The sequence below is a fragment of the Panulirus ornatus genome, chromosome 21 (assembly GCF_036320965.1).
Source record: "Panulirus ornatus isolate Po-2019 chromosome 21, ASM3632096v1, whole genome shotgun sequence".
In the NCBI taxonomy this organism is placed as follows: Eukaryota; Metazoa; Arthropoda; class Malacostraca; order Decapoda; family Palinuridae; genus Panulirus; species Panulirus ornatus.
This window is the reverse complement of record NC_092244.1, coordinates 20,745,835-20,770,341: the sequence shown is the minus strand read 5'-3', so window position 1 is coordinate 20,770,341 and position 24,507 is coordinate 20,745,835. Positions and strand designations below refer to the sequence as shown.

Sequence of the window (24,507 nt, the reverse complement as noted above, 5' to 3'; positions counted from 1 at the left end):
AGAATGAGTGAGGAAAGATTGACAAAGAGGATATATGTGTCAGAGGTGGAGGGAACGAGGAGAAGTGGGAGACCAAATTGGAGGTGGAAAGATGGAGTGAAAAAGATTTTGAGTGATCGGGACCTGAACATGCAGGAGGGTGAAAGGCGTGCAAGGAAAAGAGTGAATTGGAACTTTGTGGTATACCGGGGTCGACATGCTGTCAATGGATTGAACCAGGGCGTGTGAAACGTCTGGGGTAAACCATGTAAAGTTCTGTGGGGCCTGGATGTGGAAAGGGAGCTGTGGTTTCGGTGCATTATCCATGACAGCTAGAGACTGAGTGTGAACGAATGTGGCCTTTGTGTCTTTTTGTAGCGCTACCTCACGCACATGCGGGGGGAGGGGGTTGTTGTTTCATGTGTTGCAGGGTGGCGATGGGGTTGAATAAAGGCAGACAGTATGAATTATGTACATGTGTATATATGTATATGTCTGTGTGTGTATATATAAGTATACGTTGAGATGTATAGGTATGTATATCTGCGTGTGTGGACATGTATGTATATACATGTGTACGAGGGTGGGTTGGGCCATTCTTTCGTCTGTTTCCTTGTGCTACTATTTGCCATTTCCTGTGTTAGTGAGGCAGAGTTAAGAATAGAGGACTGAACCTTTGAGGGAACATCCTCACTAAGCCCCCTCCTCTATTCCTTCTTTAGGAATACTAAAAAAGGAGAGGGCAGGATTTCCAGCCCCCCTTCCCTTTTAGTCACCTTCCACGACATGCAATGAATACGTGGGAAGTATTCTTTCTCCCCTTTCCCCAGGGATGATATATCTATTTTGTTATTCATTATACTTTGTCACTGTCTCCCGCATTAGCGAGGTAGCACAAGGAAACAGACAAAAGAATGGCCCAACCCATATACACAAGTATATATATAAATGCACACATACAAACATATACATACCTATACATTTCAATGTATACATACATACACATACACAGATATACATATATAGACAAGTACATACTCATACTTGCTGCCTTCATACATTCCTGTCGCCACCCCACCACACATGAAATGGCCCACCCCTTCCCCCCATACATGTGTGCAAGGTAGCACTAGAAATAGAAAACAAAGGCCACATTCATTGACACTCAGTCTCTAGCTGTCATGTGTAATGCACTGAAACCACACCTCACTTTCCACATTCAGGCCCCGCAAAACTTTCCTTGGTTTACCCCAGATGCTTTACATGGCAAGTTGCTAGAAGCAGTGAAAAGTTTTTATTGAGGATGTAAGGCATGTGTATGAGTAGGAAGAGGAAAGTGATTGGTTCTCAGTGAATGTCGGTTTGCAGCAGGGGTCCGTGATGTCTCCATGGTTGTTTAATTTGTTTATGGATGGGGTTGTGAGGGAGGTGAATGCAAGCTTTGGAGAGAGGGGAAAGTATGCAGTCTGTTGTGGATGAAAGGGCTTGGGAAGTGAGTCAATTGTTGTTCGTTGATGATACAGCGCTGGTGGCTGATTCGGGTGAGAAACTGCAGAAGCTGGTGACTGAGTTTGGTAAAGTGTGTGAAAGAAGAAAGCTGAGAGTAAATGTCAATAAGAGCAAAGTTATTAGGTACAGTAGAGTTGAGGAACAAGTCAATTGGGAGGTAAGTTTGAATAGAGAAAAACTGGAGGAAGTGAAGTGTTTTAGATATCTGGGAGTGGATTTGGCAGTGGATGGAACCATGGAAGCAGAAGTGAGTCATAGAGTGGGGGAGGGGGCGAAAGTTCTGGGAGCACTGAAGAATGTGTGAAAGGCCAGTACATTATCTCGGAAAGCAAAAATGGGTATGTTTGAAGGAATAGTGGTTCCAACAATGTTCTGTGTTTGCGAGCGTGGGCTATAGATAGAGTTGTGTGCGAGGATGATGGATGTGTTGGAAATGAGATGTTTGAGGACAATATGTGGTGTGAGGTGGTTTGATTAAGTAATAATAAGGGTAAGAGAGAAATGTTGGAAATAAAAAGAGTATGGTTGAGAGAGCAAAAGAGGGAGTTATTGAAATGGTTTGGTCACATGGAGAGAATGAGTGAGGAAAATTGAACAAGAGGATATATGTGTCGGAGGTGGAGGGAAAGAGAAGAAGGAAGACCAAATTGGAGGTGGAAAGATGGAGTGAAAAAGATTTTGTAGTGATCGGGAGCCTGAACATGCAGTAGGGTGAAAGGCAGCAAGGAAATTGAGTAATTGGAGATGTGGTATACCGGGTTGACGTGCTGTAAGTGGATTGAATCGGGCATGTGAAGCGTCTGGGGTAAACCATGGAAAGCTGTGTAGGTATGTATATTTGCGTGTGTGGACGATGTATATATATATATATATATATATATATATAATATATTATATATATATATATATATATATATATTATATATATTTTATCCCTGGGGATAGGGGAGAAAGAATACTTCCCACGTATTCCCCAGGGATAATATATATATATATATATGATACAGCGCTGGTGGCTGATTCATGTGAGAAACTGCAGAAGCTGGTGACTGAGTTTGGTAAAGTGTGTGAAGGAAGAAAGTTAAGAGTAAATGTGAATAAGAACAAGGTTATTAGGTACTGTAGGGTTGAGGGTCAAGTCAATTGGGAGGTAATTTTGAATGGAGAAAAACTGGAGGAAGTAAAGTGTTTTAGATATCTGGAAGCGGATCTGGCAGCGGATGGAACCATGGAAGCAGAAGTGAATCATAGGGTGGGGGAGGGGAGAAAATTCTGGGAGCCTTGAAGAATGTGTGGAAGTCGAGAATATTATCTCGGAAAGCAAAAATGGGTATGTTTGAAGGAATAGTGGTTCCAACAATGTTGTACGGTTGCGAGGTGCGGGCTATGGATAGAGTTGTGCGCAGGAGGGTGGATGTGCTGGAAATGAGATGTTTGAGGACAATATGTGGTGTGAGGTGGTTTGATCGAGTAAGTAATGATAGGGTAGGAGAGATGTGTGGTAATAAAAAGAGTGTGGTTGAGAGAGCAGAGGAGGATGTTTTGAAATGGTTTGGTCACATGGAGAGAATGAGTGAGGAAAGATTGACAAAGAGGATATATGTGTCAGAGGTGGAGGGAACGAGGAGAAGTGGGAGACCAAATTGGAGGTGGAAAGATGGAGTGAAAAAGATTTTGAGTGATCGGGACCTGAACATGCAGGAGGGTGAAAGGCGTGCAAGGAAAAGAGTGAATTGGAACTTTGTGGTATACCGGGGTCGACATGCTGTCAATGGATTGAACCAGGGCGTGTGAAACGTCTGGGGTAAACCATGTAAAGTTCTGTGGGGCCTGGATGTGGAAAGGGAGCTGTGGTTTCGGTGCATTATCCATGACAGCTAGAGACTGAGTGTGAACGAATGTGGCCTTTGTGTCTTTTTGTAGCGCTACCTCACGCACATGCGGGGGGAGGGGGTTGTTGTTTCATGTGTTGCAGGGTGGCGATGGGGTTGAATAAAGGCAGACAGTATGAATTATGTACATGTGTATATATGTATATGTCTGTGTGTGTATATATAAGTATACGTTGAGATGTATAGGTATGTATATCTGCGTGTGTGGACATGTATGTATATACATGTGTACGAGGGTGGGTTGGGCCATTCTTTCGTCTGTTTCCTTGTGCTACTATTTGCCATTTCCTGTGTTAGTGAGGCAGAGTTAAGAATAGAGGACTGAACCTTTGAGGGAACATCCTCACTAAGCCCCCTCCTCTATTCCTTCTTTAGGAATACTAAAAAAGGAGAGGGCAGGATTTCCAGCCCCCCTTCCCTTTTAGTCACCTTCCACGACATGCAATGAATACGTGGGAAGTATTCTTTCTCCCCTTTCCCCAGGGATGATATATCTATTTTGTTATTCATTATACTTTGTCACTGTCTCCCGCATTAGCGAGGTAGCACAAGGAAACAGACAAAAGAATGGCCCAACCCATATACACAAGTATATATATAAATGCACACATACAAACATATACATACCTATACATTTCAATGTATACATACATACACATACACAGATATACATATATAGACAAGTACATACTCATACTTGCTGCCTTCATACATTCCTGTCGCCACCCCGCCACACATGAAATGGCCCACCCCTTCCCCCCATACATGTGTGCAAGGTAGCACTAGAAATAGAAAACAAAGGCCACATTCATTGACACTCAGTCTCTAGCTGTCATGTGTAATGCACTGAAACCACACCTCACTTTCCACATTCAGGCCCCGCAAAACTTTCCATGGTTTACCCCAGATGCTTTACATGGCAAGTTGCTAGAAGCAGTGAAAAGTTTTTATTGAGGATGTAAGGCATGTGTATGAGTAGGAAGAGGAAAGTGATTGGTTCTCAGTGAATGTCGGTTTGCGGCAGGGGTCCGTGATGTCTCCATGGTTGTTTAATTTGTTTATGGATGGGGTTGTGAGGGAGGTGAATGCAAGCTTTGGAGAGAGGGGAAAGTATGCAGTCTGTTGTGGATGAAAGGGCTTGGGAAGTGAGTCAATTGTTGTTTGTTGATGATACAGCGCTGGTGGCTGATTCGGGTGAGAAACTGCAGAAGCTGGTGACTGAGTTTGGTAAAGTGTGTGAAAGAAGAAAGCTGAGAGTAAACGTCAATAAGAGCAAAGTTATTAGGTACAGTAGAGTTGAGGAACAAGTCAATTGGGAGGTAAGTTTGAATAGAGAAAAACTGGAGGAAGTGAAGTGTTTTAGATATCTGGGAATGGATTTGGCAGTGGATGGAACCATGGAAGCAGAAGTGAGTCATAGAGTGGGGGAGGGGGCGAAAGTTCTGGGAGCACTGAAGAATGTGTGAAAGGCCAGTACATTATCTCGGAAAGCAAAAATGGGTATGTTTGAAGGAATAGTGGTTCCAACAATGTTCTGTGTTTGCGATGCGTGGGCTATAGATAGAGTTGTGCTGAGGATGATGGATGTGTTGGAAATGAGATGTTTGAGGACAATATGTGGTGTGAGGTGGTTTGATTAAGTAATAATAGGGTAAGAGAAATGTATGGTAATAAAAAGAGTATGGTTGAGAGAGCAAAAGAGGGAGTATTGAAATGGTTTGGTCACATGGAGAGAATGAGTGAGGAAATATTTGATAAAGAGGATATATGTGTCAGAGGTGGAGGGAAAGAGATGAAGTGGAAGACCAAATTGGAGGTGGAAGTATGGAGTGAAAAAGATTTTGAGTGATCGGGGCCTGAACATGCAGTAGGGTGAAAGGCATGCAAGAAATTGAGTAAATTGGAATGATGTGGTATACCAGGTTCGATGTGCTGTCAATGGATTGAACCAGGGCATGTGAAGCATCTGGGGTAAACCATGGAAAGTTCTGTGGGGCCTGGATGTGGAAAGGGAGCTGTGGTTTCGGTGCATTATACATGACAGCTAGAGACGTGAGTATGAACGAATGTGGCCTTTGTTGTCTTTTCCTAGCGCTACCTAGCGCACATGTGGGGGGGGGGGTCCATTTCATGTGTGGTGGGGTGGTGACGGGAATGAATAAGGGCAGACAATATGAATTATGTACATGTGTATATATGTATAAGTCTGTGTGCGTATATATATATAGGTGTACGTAGAGATGTATAGGTATGTATATATGTGTGTGTGGACGTGTATGTATATACATGTGTATGTGGGTGTGTTGGGCCATTCTTTCATCTGTTTCCTTGTGCTACCTCGCTAATGCGGGAGACAGCAATAAAGTATAATAAATAAAATAATATGTTTGAATGATAAGGTATGCCGGGGTCAACATGCTGTCAATGGATTGAACCAGGGCAAGTGAAGCATCTGGGGGCGTCTGGGGTAAACCATGGAAAGTTCTGTGGGACCTGGATGTGGAAAGGGAGCTGTGGTTTTGGTGCATTATTACATGACAGCTAGAAACTGAGCGTAAACAAATGTGGTCTTTGTTGTCTTTTTCTAGTGCTACCTCACGCACATGAGGGGGGAGGGGGTTGTTATTTCATGTGTGGCCGGGGTGGCGATGGGAATGAATAAAAGCAGACAGCATGAATTATGCACATGTGTATATATGTATACGTCTGTGTGTGTATATATATGTATATGTTGAGATGTATAGGTATGTATATTTGCGTGTGTGGATGTGTATGTATATACATGTGTATATGGGTAGGTTGGGCCATTTCTTTCGTCTGTTTCCTTGCGCTACCTCGCTAACACGGGAGACAGCGACATAGCGAAAATAAATGAAATAAATAAATAAATGTTTGAATACAAAAAAATTGGAGGAAATGAAGTGTTTTAGATATCTAGGAGTAGATTGGCAGCAGATGGAACCATGGAAGCAGAAGTGAGTCACAGGGTGGGGAGGGGGCAATTAATGTGTGGAAGGCGAGATCGATATCTCGCTGTGCAAAAATGGGTATGTTTGAAGGAATAGTGGTTCCAGAAATGTTATATGGTTGCGAGGCGTGGGCTATAGATAGAGTTGTGCGGAGGAGGGTGGATGTGTTGGCAATGAGATGTTTGAGGACAATATGTGGTGTGAGGTGGTTTGATCGAGTAAATGATAATAGGGTAAGAGAGATGTGTGGTGGTAAAAATCTTTTTCACTACATCCTTCCACCTCCAATTTGGTCTTCCACTTCCCCTCGTTCTCTCCTCCTCTGACACACATATCCTCTTTGTCAATCTTCTCTCACTCATTCACTCCATGTGACCAAACCATTTCAATACACCCTCTTCTGCTCTCTCAACCACACTCTTTTTATTACCATACATCTCTCTTACCCTTTCATTACTTACTCGATCAAACCACATTACACATTGTCCTCAAATATTTCATTTCCAATACATCAACCCTCCTCTGCACAACCCTATCTGTAGCCCATGCCTCGCAACCATACAACATTGATGGAACCACTATTCCTTCAAACATACCCATTTCTGCTCTCCAAGATAACGTTCTCACCTTCCACACATTCTTCAATGCTCCCAGAACATTAGCCCCTCCTCGACCCTGTGACTCAATTCCACTTCCATACACATATACATACACATACAGACACATACATATGAACATATTCATACTTCCTTGAGTGATTGGGGCTTGAACAACCACGAGGGTGCAAGGCGTGCAAGGAATAAGGTGAATTCGGATGATGTGATAATCTGGGGTCAACATGCCATCAATGGACTGAACCAGGGCATGTGAAACATCTAGGGTAAACCACGGAAAGGTCTGTGGGACCTGGATGAGGATAATTAGCTGAGGTTTCAGTGCATCACACATGACAGCTTGAGACTGAGTGTGAATGAATGTGGCCTTTTTTGTTTTCCTGGTGCTACCTCACTGAAGCAGGGGCAGCAATGCTGTTTCCTGTGGGGTGAGATGGTGCCAGGAATGGACTGAAGGCAAGTATGAATATGTACATGTGTATATATGTATATGTCTGTGTATGTGTATGTGAATATGTATGTGCACGGGCATATATCTCTCTTACCCTTAATTACTTAATTGATCAAACCACCTCACACCATGTATTGTCCTCAAACATTTCATTTCAAACATATCCACCACCCTCTGTACAGCCTTGTCAAGAGCCCATGCCTTGCAACCATGTATATTGTTGAACTACTATTCCTTCAAACGTACCCCATTTTTGCTCTCCAAGATAAGGTTCTCTATTTCCACACATTCCTCATCATTCCTAGAACCTTCTCCTCCTCCCTCACCCTATGACTAATTTCCTCCTCCATGGTTCCATTCACTGTCAAGTCCACTCCAAGATATCTAAAACACTTCACTTCCTCCAATTTTTCTCCATTCAAACTTACATCCCAACTAAATTGTTCCTTAATCCTACTGAACCTAATATACTTGTTTTTATTAACATTCACTCTTAACTTTCTCCTTTCACAAACTCTTCTAAACTCAGTCACCAACTTTTGCAGTTTCTCACTCTAACAACAACTGACTCACTTCCCAAGCCCTATCATCCTCAACAGATTGCATACTCACCCTTCTCTCCAAAATTCTTATATTTACCTCACATGCCACCCAACCCATAAACAAATTAAACAACCAAGTTGACATCACCCACTCCTGCCAAAGACCAACCTTCACTGGGAACCATTCACTCTCTCTTCCTACTCATCCACATGCATTACACCCTTAATAAAAACTTTTCACTGCTTCTAACAAACTACCTCCACCGCCATATATTCTTAAGACCCTCCACAAAGCATCTCTATCAACCTTATTATATGCCTTCTCCAGATCCATTATTGCCACATATGAATCCATCTGTTCTTCTAAGTATTTCTCCCATACATTCTTCAAAGCATGCACTTGATCTACATATCCTATACCACTTCTGAAACCACAATGCTCCTCCCCAATCTGATGGTCTGTACATGCCTACATCCTCTCAGTCAATACCCTTCCATACAACTTACAAGGAATACTCAACAAACTTACACCTCTGCAGTTTGAACACTTACCTTCATCCCCTTTGCCTTTATATAACAATGGCACTAAAATGCTAATCCTCAGGCACTTCACATGAGGCATACATATGTATATATTTCTTTTTGCATGCTTGCTTGCCATTTCCTGTGTTACCGAGGTAGCACCAGGTACAGAAGAAAGGAAAAGCCTCAGTCACTCTAATAAATTTTTCAGCTATGATGTGTAATACATAAAAACCACTGCCCCGTATCCATAAATAAGCTCAACAGACCTTCCCATGGTTTTCCCAAGCTGCTTCATATGCCCTTGTCCAGTCCACTGACAGCAGGTCGCCCCCAGTTCACTCTAACCTGTGCACACCTTTTACCCTCTTACATTGTCAAGCATTCAAAATCTTTTCACACCATCTTTCCATATCCAATTTGATCTCCTCCTACTCCTTGTCCCCCTCTACTTTTAACATATATCCTCTATGTCTACCTTTCTCCATTCATTCTCTCCATACATGCAAACTACTTTGGCACTGTTCAGTTCTCTTCAGTTCTCTCAACAACACTCTTCTTATTACCACACCTGTCTCATAGCCTTTTATTTCTTACCCAATCAGTCTTCCTCACATCACATACTATCCTCAAACATTTCATTTCCAAAACATCCAACCTCCTCCATACATTCTCATCTACAACCCATGCCTCACATTCATACAACACACTGGGACAACTATACCTTCACACATGCCTATTTCCACCATCCTAGATAACAATCTCTCTTTCCACGCTCTCCTTAATGCCCATAAATCTGTCTCCCCCCCACTCCCCCACCCTACCAACCCTTCCACTTCCAAGGTTCCAATCACTGCCATGTCCACTCCCTCATACCTAAAACACTCAAATTCCTTTAAATTTTCTCCACTCAAACTCAGGCCCCAACTAACCAGTCATCTTGCACTGCTAAACCTAATAACCTTACACATTTACTCTCAACTTCCTCCTTTCACATGCTTTCCAAAACTCATTCAACCCCTTCTGCAGTTTCTCAATCAAATCTGCTGCCAGAGCCATGTCCTTAGCAAACAATGATTGACTCACTTCTCAGGCCCACCCTTCACACCATACAGACTGCAAACCTGCCCCCCCCCCAACTTCCATGACCCTAACACTTACATCCCTCACCATCACATCCATAAACAAATTAAACAGCTAGGGTGACACTGCACATCCCTACCTTCACCTGGAAAATTCACTTTCCTTTGTGCCTACTCACACACATGCCTTACAGTCTTGATAAAAACTTCTCATTGTCTCTTATAACTTCCACACCATACATCTATAACATCTTCCACAAAGTTCCTCTATCAAATTATATGCTTTCTCCAGATTCATTAATCCCACATACATATCCATTGTTTCTCTAAGTATTTTTCACACACATTCTCAAAGCAATCACCTGATCCAAACATCCTCTACCACTCCTGAAACCACATCATTCCTCCCCTCTCAATCACTACTCTCCCATACAACTTACCAGGAACACTTAACAAACTTATACCTCTGCAGTTTAAACTCTTACCTTTCTCCCCCTTGCCTTTATATAAAGGTACTACATATGCATTCCGCCAATCTTCAGGCACCTCACCATGATCCATAAATACACTGAAAATCCTATCTAACCAATAAAAGACATCGCCAACCTCTTTCTTAAGAAATTCATCTGCCTTGCAACATTTCATCTAATGCATGGCTTTCACTACCTCTTCTCTTTTCACCAAATCACTTTCCATGACTCTCTAACTGTGCATACCTACCTGACCCAAACAACCTATGTCTGCCACCCCATCATCAAATACATTCAACAAACCTTCAAAATACTTATTACATCTTTTCACATCATCACTGCTTGTTACCAACTCCCCATTTGCCCCTTTACATATATTCTCATTTGTTTTCTTGTTTTTCTCACTATAAACTTCCTTATAAACATCTTATTCTCCCTAAAGTTTGTTAATACTCTCACCCCAACTCTAATCTGCCCTCTTTTCGGCATCTGCATCTTCCTCTTGAACTCCTGATGCTTTCTATTATATATCTCCCAATTATTTGCACTGCTTCCCTGAAAGCACCAGCCATACATCTCTCTTTTCTCTTTCACTAGGAACTTTACTTTGTCATTCTATCACTTGTTACCCTTTCTCACCTGCCCATCTGCCACCCTTGTACATACACATGTACACTTACTTATCCTAAAATGTTAACCAAAGGTACACACAAGTTCAACAATTTCATAAAAAACTAAATAATAAATATCATAAAATACAAAGGATACTGATCTATGAGATGGAGAAAGCTAACAAGATGGCAGTACATCTTCACAGCAGGTGATCCAAGAGAAAAGTGAGCCTTCTGTTACTGACAGTTTGTGGGTCAAAGGCAATCTCTTATGAGCAGTTGCTGGCTTAGGGTCGGCCTGGAATGAGTAGGCGCCTGCTGTCTGGTTGAAAGGAGAGTTACAGACAGAGAAAGCCAGTGTTCCCCACCTGACAGACGGAGGGTCAGAAGGCAACTCATAATACCGATATTCCTAGAGAGTATCTCATGCTTGTGGGCCAAACCACAAAGGAGCGAAACTGACATGGGCAACTACTACTCAGAAATCTATTACATACCACACAATATGAAAGTTTATTAATCTCTAATATCAGTTTAATCTACAGTAAAAGTCACATGATTCTTATCTTCATCATGTACCACCTATTTCAACTTAAAATGAGCATCAATGTATTACTCCTTACATCTAACTCCGTTTCAGTCTCTGGGAGGCCCAAAAGTCCTCCATCACTATCTTCCGTCATTCTTTCTAACTCCTCCATGACAGGCTTGGGTGCGGTTTGGGGTCTTTCTCGCAGAGTATACATTCTTGTAGAAGCTCCAAAGTGAAATGTAGAATTCACTGGGAGCTGTGTTGGCTTTAGACTTTCCAGTCTTATTTTTCCTATGTAGGTGCCATGGGCTGGAAGCACAGTATGTATAAGAGAAAAACATATATCTTTTTCAAATCCATCATACATCTTATATCTTTAAAGTATAACTACTTTAGGTACAGTTAAAATGAACAGTGCTATAATTTCTAATGATAAAATTTTTTGGTATAACTACTGGAAGTACAGTTGAGAATAGCTAATGGTGATGAAATATGAAATACCAAAATCAACACAAAAGATTACTAAGAATGAGTAAATAACAGAGAAAGCAATGTTATTTCACACATTTCATGTTCTTACACTTTAGATTCTTGTTCATTTTGTAATTCATATTTTTTTACTCTAGTCTGATATCATCATCCCTATATACAAACCACATCCTGTGCTATCTACATATTGTATTAATGGTTCCTATCTTGGTAGTGGATTACAGGTGATTCCTGATTTACGATGGTTCGACAATTTTTCAAATTTACAATGGGGAGACATTCAACACTATATTATAAAATAGTCTTTGTGTTAGATAATTTTGTCCAATTGTAGGCTACTGTAAGTGCTCTGAGAATGTTTAAGGTAGGTGAGGCTAAATTATGATATTTGGGAAATTAGATGTACAGTATTAAATGTATTTTCGACTAACGATATTTTTAACGTACAATGGGTTTATTAGAACATAACCCCATTGTAAGTCAAGGAGTATCTGTACACATAACTGTCCATGATACTATGAAGCAACAAAAGTGCACTATCAATATATCTAACAAAATCAAATGTTTTTCCTGATTTTACCATTTTTCATGAGAAATAAGTTACACAAGATGGAACAGCTTTCTTCATTCATAAAATCTATAATACTGTACCCATATTCATGTTTTCTCCCACTATTCAACATAGAGTCCTCCATACATCCTTGTTTTCTTACAAATTGAAGCAAGCCTCCACAATTATTCCAAAACTCAGTCCTACCACTTCACATCTGGTATCCTCCTTCCTCTCATACAGTCTAAAATTCATCGCTCATGCATCCAATCCTTCCATATACCCAAATCCTTTCATCAATCCACTCTCCACTATCATAATCACTTATATCCCTATTCCATACTCAGTGTGATATTCTCATTTGTCACTCTATCTGAAATATTCAAGATCTTACACTCAAAAATCCCTTTACAAAACACCACTTCCTATCTTCTCTTGCACACATCAACATGAGTCACATGAAGCTCCTTTCTATCTTCTTTTCTAACACAGTGCTGTATCATCTGTTTAAAGTAACATTCTCACATCTTTTTCTAATCATATTCACCTCAATATGTTTTCCTCACCTCACATCTTTTTCTATCATATTCATCTCTACATGTTTTCCTCTTTTTCATTTTCAAAGATTTGTAAGAAACAAAGACACATAGCAAATCCCTATTTCACCCCAGCATCAACCACAACTCCTTTGTCAACCAAACAAAACATGTCTTCCTATTTTTGTTAAAATCCTTCAGTGCCTCCAATACTAATCATTGCTCAAAGAATATCAAATACTTCATAGCTCATTCTTCTCATTTTTTTTCAATTTGGTAAATACTGCACATATACAATAACGCTCTTCCAAGAATGTGCACTGTGCATAAAAAAGTATCTTCCTGGCTAGTTCCAATAAATTTCAAAATAATACAAGTCATGTTATCTTGATAGGGTTGGTAATCACAAATGTGAAACATTTGCTAATGATTATGGTAGCCTAATCATATAATCATTTAAATATAAAATCAATATAACATTCATCATGGCAAAGGACAGGAAATGCTGCTAACAATCAATGTATATTTCACACAAAAAGTATTGAGATACTCTTTATACCATGTGTGCCTTGTTCATTCCTTACCCTATAAACTGGAGCAGGAAATGCTGCGAGCAATCAATATATGTTTCACACAAAAAGTATTGAGATATTTTTTTATACCAGTGCCTTGTTCATTTCTTATCCTATAAACTGAAGTCTTTTTTAACACTCTCAGTGACTATTCAGTCACAAACATTTAATCCTTTCTTTTATGAAATGATGATCTCATTCATTATAAACACCTACATCCCTATGAATAATATTGTTATTGAATGCAGATGGACATATGGTACCTTACCCTCATTCTGGGGCCTTTATGCAGAGACCATGTAAACACCATACACCATTTCATTCTTCTCCCTTAACACCTGCCTAATAACTTAATCTACTCTAGTTGGTTTGCTAAATACCACAGTTGTTATCAATTTCAATACCTCTTGATAATCATTCTGCTAATCCATTTACTACACTATCTAATCTACCAACCAAAGAAATATGGACCTCCTTGAAGTAATGGTTAGTGATGCCAACAGTGTTGCATTCACACAGTGCCTGGGAGAGAGCTTACACAGGTTTGACTCCAGGTTGCAGCAGTTGGTCAACAGTCAACCCAGCTGTTCATCCTTCCATAAGAACTTACAATTTGGTTATCTGGTTATCACCCAACACTGTAAAACTATAAACATCATTTCAACATATCCAAAGACCCTTCATAAACATGATGGAACTACCATAAAAAAAGATGCTGAGCACCTCTCAAATGCCCTGAACATAGATGCACATACAACACTATGAACTGTGGTCCCAATTGGTGGACATGGCAAGCTTCATGAGTGCTACAAAAGCTTCAAAATAACAGAAAGGATTCTTGGGAGGAAAGTACGTACAGTAAACCCTTGCTTCAACGGACACCGATATAATCAATGTCAGATTTAATTGACAAATAATAATACAGTACATTGATTAATAATAATTTCAGATTTGTATGGGTTTTCAGAAAAGAAGAGAGAATGTTGGGATGAAGAGGGTGGTGAGAGTAAGTGAGCTTGGGAAGCAGACCTGTGTGAGGAAGTACCAGGAGAGACTGAGTACAAAATGGAAAAAGGTGGGAACAAAGGAGGTAAGGGAAGTGGGGGAGGAATGGGATGTACTTAGGGAAACAGTGATGGCTTGCGCAAAAGAGGCTTGTGGCATGAGAAGCGTGGGAGGTGGGTTGATTAGAAAGGGTAGTGAGTGGTGGGATGAAGAAGTAAGATTATTAGTGAAAGAGAAGAGAGAGGCATTTGGATGATTTTTGCAGGGAAATAATGCAAATGAGTGGGAGATGTATAAAAGAAAGAGACAGGAGGTCAAGAGAAAGGTGCAAGAGGTGAAAGAGAGGGCAAATGAGAGTTGGGGTGAGAGAGTATCATTAAATCTTAGTGAGAATAGAAAGATGTTTTGGAAGGAGGTAAATAAAGTGCGTAAGACAAGGGAGCAAATGGGAACTTCAGTGAAGGGGGCTAATGGGGAGGTGATAACAAGTAGTGGTGATGTGAGAAGGAGATAGAGTGAGTATTTTGAAGGTTTGTTGAATGTGTTTGATGATAGAGTGGCAGATATAGGGTGTTTTGGGCGAGGTGGTGTGCAAAGTGAGAGGGTTAGGGAAAATGATTTGGTAAAGAGAGAAGAGGTAGTAAAAGCTTTGCGGAAGATGAAAGCCGGCGAGGCAGTAGGTTTGGATGGTATTGCACTGGAATTTATTAAAAAAGGGGGTGACTGTATTGTTAACTGGTTGGTAAGGTTATCTAATGTATGTATGATTCATGGTGAGGTGCCTGAGGATTGGCGGAATGCTTGCATAGTGCCATTGTACAAAGGCAAAGGGGATAAGAGTGAGTGCTCAAATTACAGAGGTATAAGTTTGTTGAGTATTCCTGGTAAATTATGTGGGAGGGTAGTGATTGAGAGGGTGAAGGCATGTACAGAGCATCAGATTGGGGAAGAGCAGTGTGGCTTCACAAGTGGTAGAGGATGTGTGGATCAGGTGTTTACTTTGAAGAATGTATGTGAGAAATACTTAGAAAAGCAAATGGATTTGTATGTAGCATTTATGGATCTGGTGAAGGCATGTGATAGAGTTGATAGAGATGCTCTGTGGAAGGTACTAAAAATATATGGTGTGGGAGGCAAGTTGTTAGAAGCAGTGAAAAGTTTTTATCGAGGATGTAAGGCATGTGTACGTGTAGGAAGAGAGGAAAGTGATTGGTTCTCAGTGAATGTAGGTTTGCGGCAGGGGTGTGTGATGTCTCCATGGTTGTTTAATTTGTTTATGGATGGGGTTGTTAGGGAGGTGAATGCAAGAGTTTTGGAAAGAGGGGCAAGTATGCAGTCTGTTGGGGATGAGAGAGCTTGGGAAGTGAGTCAGTTGTTGTTCGCTGATGATACAGCGCTGGTGGCTGATTCATGTGAGAAACTGCAAAAGCTGGTGACTGAGTTTGGTAAAGTGTGTGAAAGAAGAAAGTTAAGAGTAAATGTAAATAAGAGCAAGGTTATTAGGTACAGTAGGGTTGAGGGTCAAGTCAATTGGGAGGTAAGTTTGAATGGAGAAAAACTGGAGGAAGTAAAGTGTTTTAGATATCTGGAAGTGGATCTGGCAGCGGATGGAACCATGGAAGCGGAAGTGGATCATAGGGTGGGGGAGGGGGCAAGAATTCTGGGAGCCTTGAAGAATGTTTGGAAGTCGAGAACATTATCTCGGAAAGCAAAAATGGGCTATGTTTGAAGGAATAGTGGTTCCAACAATGTTGTATGGTTGTGAGGCGTGGGCTATGGATAGAGTTGTGCGCAGGAGGGTGGATGTGCTGGAAATGAGATGTTTGAGGACAATATGTGGTGTGAGGTGGTTTGAGCGAGTAAGTAATGTAAGGGTAAGAGAGATGTGTGGAAATAAAAAGAGCTTGGTTGAGAGAGAGCAGAAGAGGGTGTTTTGAAATGGTTTGGGCACATGGAGAGAATGAGTGAGGAAAGATTGACCAAGAGGATATATGTGTCGGATGTGGAGGGAACGAGAAGTGGGAAACCAAATTGGAGGTGGAAAGATGGAGTGAAAAAGATTTTGAGTGATCAGGGCCTGAATATACAGGAGGGTAAAAGGCGGGCAAGGAATAGAGTGAATTGGATCGATGTGGTATACCGGGGTTGACGTGCTGTCAGTGGATTGAATCAGGGCATGTGAAGCGTCTGGGGTAATCCATGGAAAGTTGTGTGGGGCCTGGAGGTGGAAAGGGAGCTGTGGTTTCGGGCATTATTACATGACAGCTAGAGACTGAGTGTGAACGAATAGGGCCCTTGTTGTCTTTTCCTAGTGCTACCTCGCACACATGAGGTAGGAGGGGGATGTTATTCCATGTGTGGCGAGGTGGCGATGGGAATAAATAAAGGCAGACAGTATGAATTATGTACATGTGTATATATGTGTATGTCTGTGTGTGTATATATATGTGTACATTGAGATGTATAGGTATGTATATTTGCATGTGTGGACATGTATGTATATACATGTGTATGGGGGTGGGTTGGGCCATTTCTTTCGTCTGTTTCCTTGCGCTACCTTGCAAACGCGGGAGACAGCGACAAAGCAAAATAAATATAAAATAAATAAATAAAAAATATCAAATGCTGCACCATGCTCTTTTCATATACTTGTTTTGGGTAGCATGGGGTAGACTCGTTTCATTTCAGTCTCAGTCTGCCTCAAGCTATCATGCGGTCAGGATGTATACAGAATGTTTATATCATATCAGAACTGTGACTTTATCTATTACATAATTTTGCAATCCTTACAATTCAAAATAACATCAAATGATTGTAAGAGATAAAATAAAAGCAGGTAGTCCATCCTAACTTCAATAAAAAGAAGTACCCTTTCACAGGAGAGGGGTAGCATCACTCTATCTATCTGACTCCTGCCTCCAACTACCTGGTGAGTATTCCCATGCTGCCAGGTGCCTGCCACCCAACTACCGTACCACAAACCAATCAATACAGTAACAGAGGAGTTAACAGGAAGCATGTGAATTTAAATGTGGCACAGAAATAGGTTACAATTGATTTAACAGACTTTCGGTATTATCGAACACCCCTTCCCCTATTAGTTCATTAAACTGAGGGTTTATTATATGTACTTTTTTCTTTTCTTTTTCATTCTTGTTAGTAGAAGTGGCAGGGGCATGAGAATGCACCAATCAAGACCTTCTCATTTACAACATCAGTGAAGAGGGCTAATAGGGAGGTGATAACTGTTAGTGGTGAAGTGAGAACGATATGGAGTGAGTATTTTGAAGGTTTGTTAAATGCATTTGATGATAGAGTGGCAGATATAGGGTATTTTGGTCGAGGTGTTATGCAAAGTGAGAGGGGCAGGAAGAATGGTTTGGTAAACAGAGAAGAGGTAGTGAAAGCTTAGCAGAAGATGAAAGCCAGCAAGGCAGTGGGTTTGAATGGTATTGCAGTGGCATTTATTAAAAAAGGGGATGACTGTGTTGTTGACTAGTTGGTGAGGATATTCAATGTATATGTGTTTCCTGGTGAAGTTCCTCAGGATTGGCAGAATGCATGCATAGTGCCATTGTACAAAGGCAATGGGGATGAGGGTGAGTGTTCAAATTATAGAGGTATAAGTTTGTTGAGTGGTCCTGGGAAATTATATGGGAGGGTATTGAATAAGAGGGTGAAGGAATGTACAGAGCACCAGATTGGAGAAGAGCAGTGTGGTTTCAGAAGTGGCAGAGGATGTGTGGATCAGGTGTTTGCTTTGAGCAATGTATATGAGAAATACTTAGAAAGGCAAATGGATTTGTGCGTAGCATTTATGGATGTGGAGAAGACATATGATAGAGATGCTCTGTGGAAGGTATTAAGAGTTATGGTGTGGGTGGTAAGTTGCTAGAAGCAGTGAAAAGTTTTTATCGAGGATGTAAGGCATATGTATGAGTAGAAAGAGACATAAGTGATTGGTCCAAAGTAAATGTCCGTTTGTAGCAGGGGTGCGTGAAGTCTCCATGGTTGTTTGATTTGTTTACAGATAGGGTTGTTAGAAGGGTGAATGAAAGAGTTTTGGAGAGAAGGGCAAGTATGCAGTCTGTTGTGAATGAGAGGGCTTGGAAAGTGAGTCAGTTGTTGTTCGCTGATGATACAGCGCTGGTGGCTGATTCAGGTGAGAAACTGTATAAGTTGGTGACTGAGTTTGGTAAAGTGTGTGAAAGAAGAAAGCTGAGAGTAAATGTGAATAAGAGCAAGGTTATTAGGTTCAGTAGGGTTGAGGGACAAGTAAATTGGAAGGTAAGTTTGAATGGAGAAAAACTAGAGGAAGTGAAGTGCTTTAGATATCTGGGAGTGGATTTGGTAGCGGATGGAACCATGAAAGTGGAAGTGACTCACACAAAGGGGGAGGGGGCAAAGGTTCTGGGAGCATTGAAAAATGTGTGAAAGACAAGAACATTATCTCAGACAGCAAAAATGGGTATGCTTGAAGGAATAGTTGTTCCAACAAAGCTATATGGTTGTGATGCATGGGCGATAGATAGGTTTGTGTGGAGGAGGGTGGATGTGTTGGAAATGAGATGTTTGAGGACAATATGTGGTGTGAGGTGGTTTGATCGAGTAAGTAATGGAAGGGTGAAAGAGATGTGTGGTAATAAAAAGAGGGTAGTTGAGAGAGCAGAAGAGGGTGTATTGAAATGGTTTGGTCACATGGAGAGAATGAGTGAGGAAAGATTGACAAAGAGGATAAATGTGTCAGAGGTAGAGGGAAAAGGAGAACTGGGAAATCTAACTGGAGGTGGGAGGATGGAGTGAAAAAGATTTTGAGTGATCAGGGCTTGAACATACAGGAGTGTGAAAGGTGTGCAAGGAATAGAGTGAATTGGAACAATGTGGTATACCGGGGTCAACATGCTGTCAATGGACTGAACCAGGGCATGTGAAGCGTCTGGGGTAAACCATGGAAAATTTTGTGGGGCCTGGATGTGGAAAGGGAGCTGTGGTTTAAGTGCATTACACACGACAGCTAGAGAATGAGTGTGAATGAATATGGCCTTTGTTGACGTTTCCTGGCACTACTTCGCGGACACACGGGAGGAAGGGGGGTGTCATTTCATGTGTGGTAGGGTGGCGGCAGGAATGGATTAAGGCAGCATGTATGAATATGCGCATGTGTATATATGTATATGTCTGTGTATGTATATGTATGTATACTTTGAAATGTATAGGTATGTATATGTGCGTGTGTGGGCATTTATATATACATACATGTGTATGTGGGTGGGTTGGGCCATTCTTTCAACAGTTTCCTTGCGGTACCTCACTAACACAGGAGAAAGCGTCAAAGTATAATAAATATAAAATAAATATAAGAAGAAGGAGTCATGCCGGGAGTGCTCATCCTCCTCTAAGGCTCAGATTGGGGTGTCTAAATGTGTGTGGATGTAACCAAGATGAGAAAAAACGGAGAGATAGGTAGTATGTTTCAGGAGAGGAACCTGGATGTTTTCGCTCTGAGTGAAACAAAGCTCAAGGGTAAAGGTGAGGAGTGGTTTGGGAATGTTTTGAGAGTAAAGTCAGGAGTTGGTGAGAGGACAAGAGCAAAGGAAGGAGTAGCACTACTCCTGAAACAGGAGTGGTGGGAGTATGTGATAGAATGCAAGAAAGTAAACTCTAGATTGATATGGGTAAAACTGAAAGTGGATGGGGAGAGATGGGTGATTATTGGAGCATATGTACCTGGGCATGAGAAGAAAGATCATGAGAGGCAAGTGTTTTGGGAGCAGCTGAGTATGTTAGTAGTTTTGATGCACGAGACTGGGTTATAGTGATGGGAGATTTGAATGCAAAGGTGAGTAATGTGGCAGTTGAGGGAATAACTGGTGTACATGGGGTGTTCAGTGTTATAAATGGAAATGGTGAAGAGCTTGTAGATTTGTGTGCTGAAAAAGGACTGGTGATTGGGAATACCTGGGTTAAAAAGAGAGATATACATAAGTATATCTATGTAAGTAGATTATACATATATATATATATATATATTTTTTTTTTTTTTTGCTTTGTCACTGTCTCCCGCGTTTGCGAGGTAGCGCAAGGAAACAGACGAAAGAAATGGCCCAACCCACCCCCATACACATGTATATACATACGTCCACACACGCAAAATATACATACCTACACAGCTTTCCATGGTTTACCCCAGACGCTTCACATGCCCCGATTCAATCCACTGACAGCACGTCAACCCCGGTATACCACATCGCTCCAATTCACTCTATTCCTTGCCCTCCTTTCACCCTCCTGCATGTTCAGGCCCCGATCACTCAAAATCTTTTTCACTCCATCTTTCCACCTCCAATTTGGTCTCCCACTTCTCCTCGTTCCCTCCACCTCCAACACATACATCCTCTTGGTCAATCTTTCCTCACTCATTCTCTCCATGTGCCCAAACCATTTCAAAACACCCTCCTCTGCTCTCTCAACCACGCTCTTTTTATTTCCACACATCTCTCTTACCCTTACATTACTTACTCGATCAAACCACCTCACACCACACATTGTCCTCAAACATCTCATTTCCAGCACATCCACCCTCCTGCACACAACTCTATCCATAGCCCATGCCTCGCAACCATACAACATTGTTGGAACCACTATTCCTTCAAACATACCCATTTTTGCTTTCCAAGATAATGTTCTCGACTTCCAAGCATTCTTCAAGGCTCCCAGGATTTTCGCCCCCTCCCCCACCCTATGATTCACTTCCACTTCCATGGTTCCATCCACTGCCAGACCCACTCCCAGATATCTAAAACACTTTACTTCCTCCAGTTTTTCTCCATTCAAACTTACCTCCCAATTGACTTGACCCTCAACCCTACTGTACCTAATAACCTTGCTCTTATTCACATTTACTCTCACCTTTCTTCTTTCACACACTTTATCAAACTCAGTCACCAGCTTCTGCAGTTTCTCACATGAATCAGCCACCAGTGCTGTATCACCAGCGAACAACAACTGACTCACTTCCCAAGCTCTCTCATCCACAACAGACTGCATACTTGCCCCTCTTTCCAAAACCCTTGCATTCACCTCCCTAACAACCCCTTCCATAAACAATTTAAACAACCATGGAGACATCACACACCCCTGCTGCAAACCTACATTCACTGAGAACCAATCAGTTTCCTCTCTTCCTAAACGTACACATGCCTTACATCCTCGATAAAAACTTTTCACTGCTTCTAACAACTTGCCTCCCACACCATATATTCTTAATACCTTCCACAGAGCATCTCTATCAACTCTATCACATGCCTTCTCCAGATCCATAAATGCTATATACAAATCCATTTGCTTTTCTAAGTATTTCTCACATACATTCTTCAAAGCAAACACCTGATCCACACATCCTCTACCACTTCTGAAACCACACTGCTCTTCCCCAATCTAATGCTCTGTACATGCCTTCACCCTCTCAATCAATACCCTCCCATATAATTTACCAGGAATACTCAACAAACTTTTACCTCTGTAATTTGAGCACTCACCTTTGTCCCCTTTGCTTTTGTACGATGACACTATGTAAGAATTCCGCCAATCCTCAGGCACCTCACCATGAGTCAAACATACATTAAATAACCTTACCAACCAGTCAACAATACAGTCACGCCCTTTTTTAATAGATTCCACTGCAATGCCATCCAAACCTGCTGCCTTGGTGTCTTTCATCTTCCACAAAGCTTTTATTACCTCTTCTCTGTTTAGCAAATCTTCCTCCCTAACCCTCTCACTTTGCACATCACCTCGACCAAAACACCCTATATCTGTCACTCTCCCATCAAACACATTCAACAAACCTTCAAAATACTTACTCCATCTCCTTCTCACATCACCATTACTTGTTATCACCTCCCCATTAGCCCCCTTCACTGAAGTTCCCATTTGTTCCCTTGTCTTACGCACTTAATTTACCTCCTTCCAAAACATCTTTTTTTTTTTTTTTTTTTTTTTGCTTTGTCGCTGTCTCCCGCGTTTGCGAGGTAGCGCAAGGAAACAGATGAAAGAAATGGCCCAACCCACCCCCATACACATGCCTTGATTCAATCCACTGACAGCACGTCAACCCCGGTATACCACATCGCTCCAATTCACTCTATTCTTTGCCCTCCTTTCACCCTCCTGCATGTTCAGGCCCCGATCACACAAAATCTTTTTCACTCCATCTTTACACCTCCAATTTGGTCTCCCTCTTCTCCTCGTTCCCTCCACCTCCAACACATATATCCTCTTGGTCAATCTTTCCTCACTCATTCTCTCCATGTGACCAAACCATTTCAAAACACCCTCTTCTGCTCTCTCAACCACGCTCTTTTTATTTCCACACATCTCTCTTACCCTTACGTTACTTACTCGATCAAACCACCTCACACCACACATTGTCCTCAAACATCTCATTTCCAGCACATCCATCCTCCTGCGCACAACTCTATCCATAGTCCACGCCTCGCAACCATACAACATTGTTGGAACCACTATTCCTTCAAACATACCAATTTTTGCTTTCCGAGATAATGTTCTCGACTTCCACACATTCTTCAAGGCTCCCAGAATTTTCGCCCCCTCCCCCACCCTATGATCCACTTCCGCTTCCATGGTTCAATTCCGCTGCCAGATCCACTCCCAGATATCTAAAACACTTCACGTCCTCCAGTTTTTCTCCATTCAAACTCACTTCCCAATTGAATTGACCCTCAACCCTACTGTACCTAATAACCTTGCTCTTATTCACATTTACTCTTAACTTTCTTCTTTCACACACTTTACCAAACTCAGTCACCAGCTTCTACAGTTTCTCACATGAATCAGCCACCAGCGCTGTATCATCAGCGAACAACAACTGACTCACTTCCCAAGCTCTCTCATCCCCAACAGACTTCATACTTGCCCCTCTTTCCAAAACTCTTGCATTCACCTCCCTAACAACCCCATCCATAAACAAATTAAACAACCATGGAGACATCACACACCCCTGCCGCAAACCTACATTCACTGAGAACCAATCACTTTCCTCTCTTCCTACACGTACACATGCCTTACATCCTCGATAAAAACTTTTCACTGCTTCTAACAACTTGCCTCCCACACCATATATTCTTAATACCTTCCACAGAGCATCTCTATCAACTCTATCATATACCTTCTCCAGATCCATAAATGCTACATACAAATCCATTTGCTTTTTTTAAAGGGGAAGTAAATGTTTATAGTTGTGTTACTGGAGTGATAGTTTTCATACATGGTGCTTTGACAAGAAAATAGTGAAATCGGAAAAAATGTAGCTTAGACATTGAAGCTTATTGATACAGTGGTTAAATTGATGAGAACTACTATTGACGTTTGTGTAAATAAAATAAACATTTCCTTTCCATACCCAGAGGTTGAACCATTATGTGACATTCATTTTTTCATTTCATTTCAAGCTAGAAGTTTCAGTTTTCTAAATTGTTTCTTACATTTTTCACATGTATATATATGTATGTGTGTGTGTGTGCGTGTGTGTGTGTGTGTGTGTGTGTGTGTGTGTGTGTGTGTGTGTGTGTGTGTGTATGTGTATATATATATGTATATTATCCCTGGGGATAGGGGTGAAAGAATACTTCCCACGCATTCCTCGCGTGTCGTAGAAAGCGACTAGAGGGGACGGGAGTGGGGGGCCAGAAATCCTCCCCTCCTTGTATTTTTTTTTAACTTTCTAAAATGGGAAACATCTTTTTATTCTCCCTAAAATTTAATGATACTCTCTCACCCAAACTCTCATTTGCCCTCTTTTTCACCTCTTGCACCTTTCTCTTGACCTCCTGCCTCTTTCTTTTATACATCTCCCACTCATTTGCATTATTTCCCTGCAAAAATCATCCAAATGCCTCTCTCTTCTCTTTCACTAATAATCTTACTTCTTCATCCCACCACTCACTACCCTTTCTAATCAACTCACCTCCCACGCTTCTCATACCACAAGCATCTTTTGCGCAAGCCATCACTGCTTCCATAAATACATCCCATTCCTCCCCCACTCCCCTTACCTCCTTTGTTCTCACCTTTTTCCATTCTGTACTCAGTCTCTCCTGGTACTTCCTCACACAAGTCTCCTTCCCAACCTCACTTACTCTCACCACTCTCTTCACCCCAACA

General features: G+C 41.4%; 1 protein-coding gene across 1 annotated transcript in view; it reads right to left on the bottom strand.

Annotated features, from left to right (window-relative positions):
• Positions 1 to 24,507, bottom strand: part of NiPp1 (nuclear inhibitor of protein phosphatase 1) — a 191,103-nt gene that overhangs the window by 82,459 nt on the left and 84,137 nt on the right. Inside the window, exon 4 of the mRNA XM_071675812.1 lies at positions 11,265 to 11,482. Within this exon, the coding sequence (XP_071531913.1) occupies positions 11,265 to 11,482 (218 nt within the window). The remainder of the gene's footprint in view (positions 1 to 11,264; positions 11,483 to 24,507) is intronic.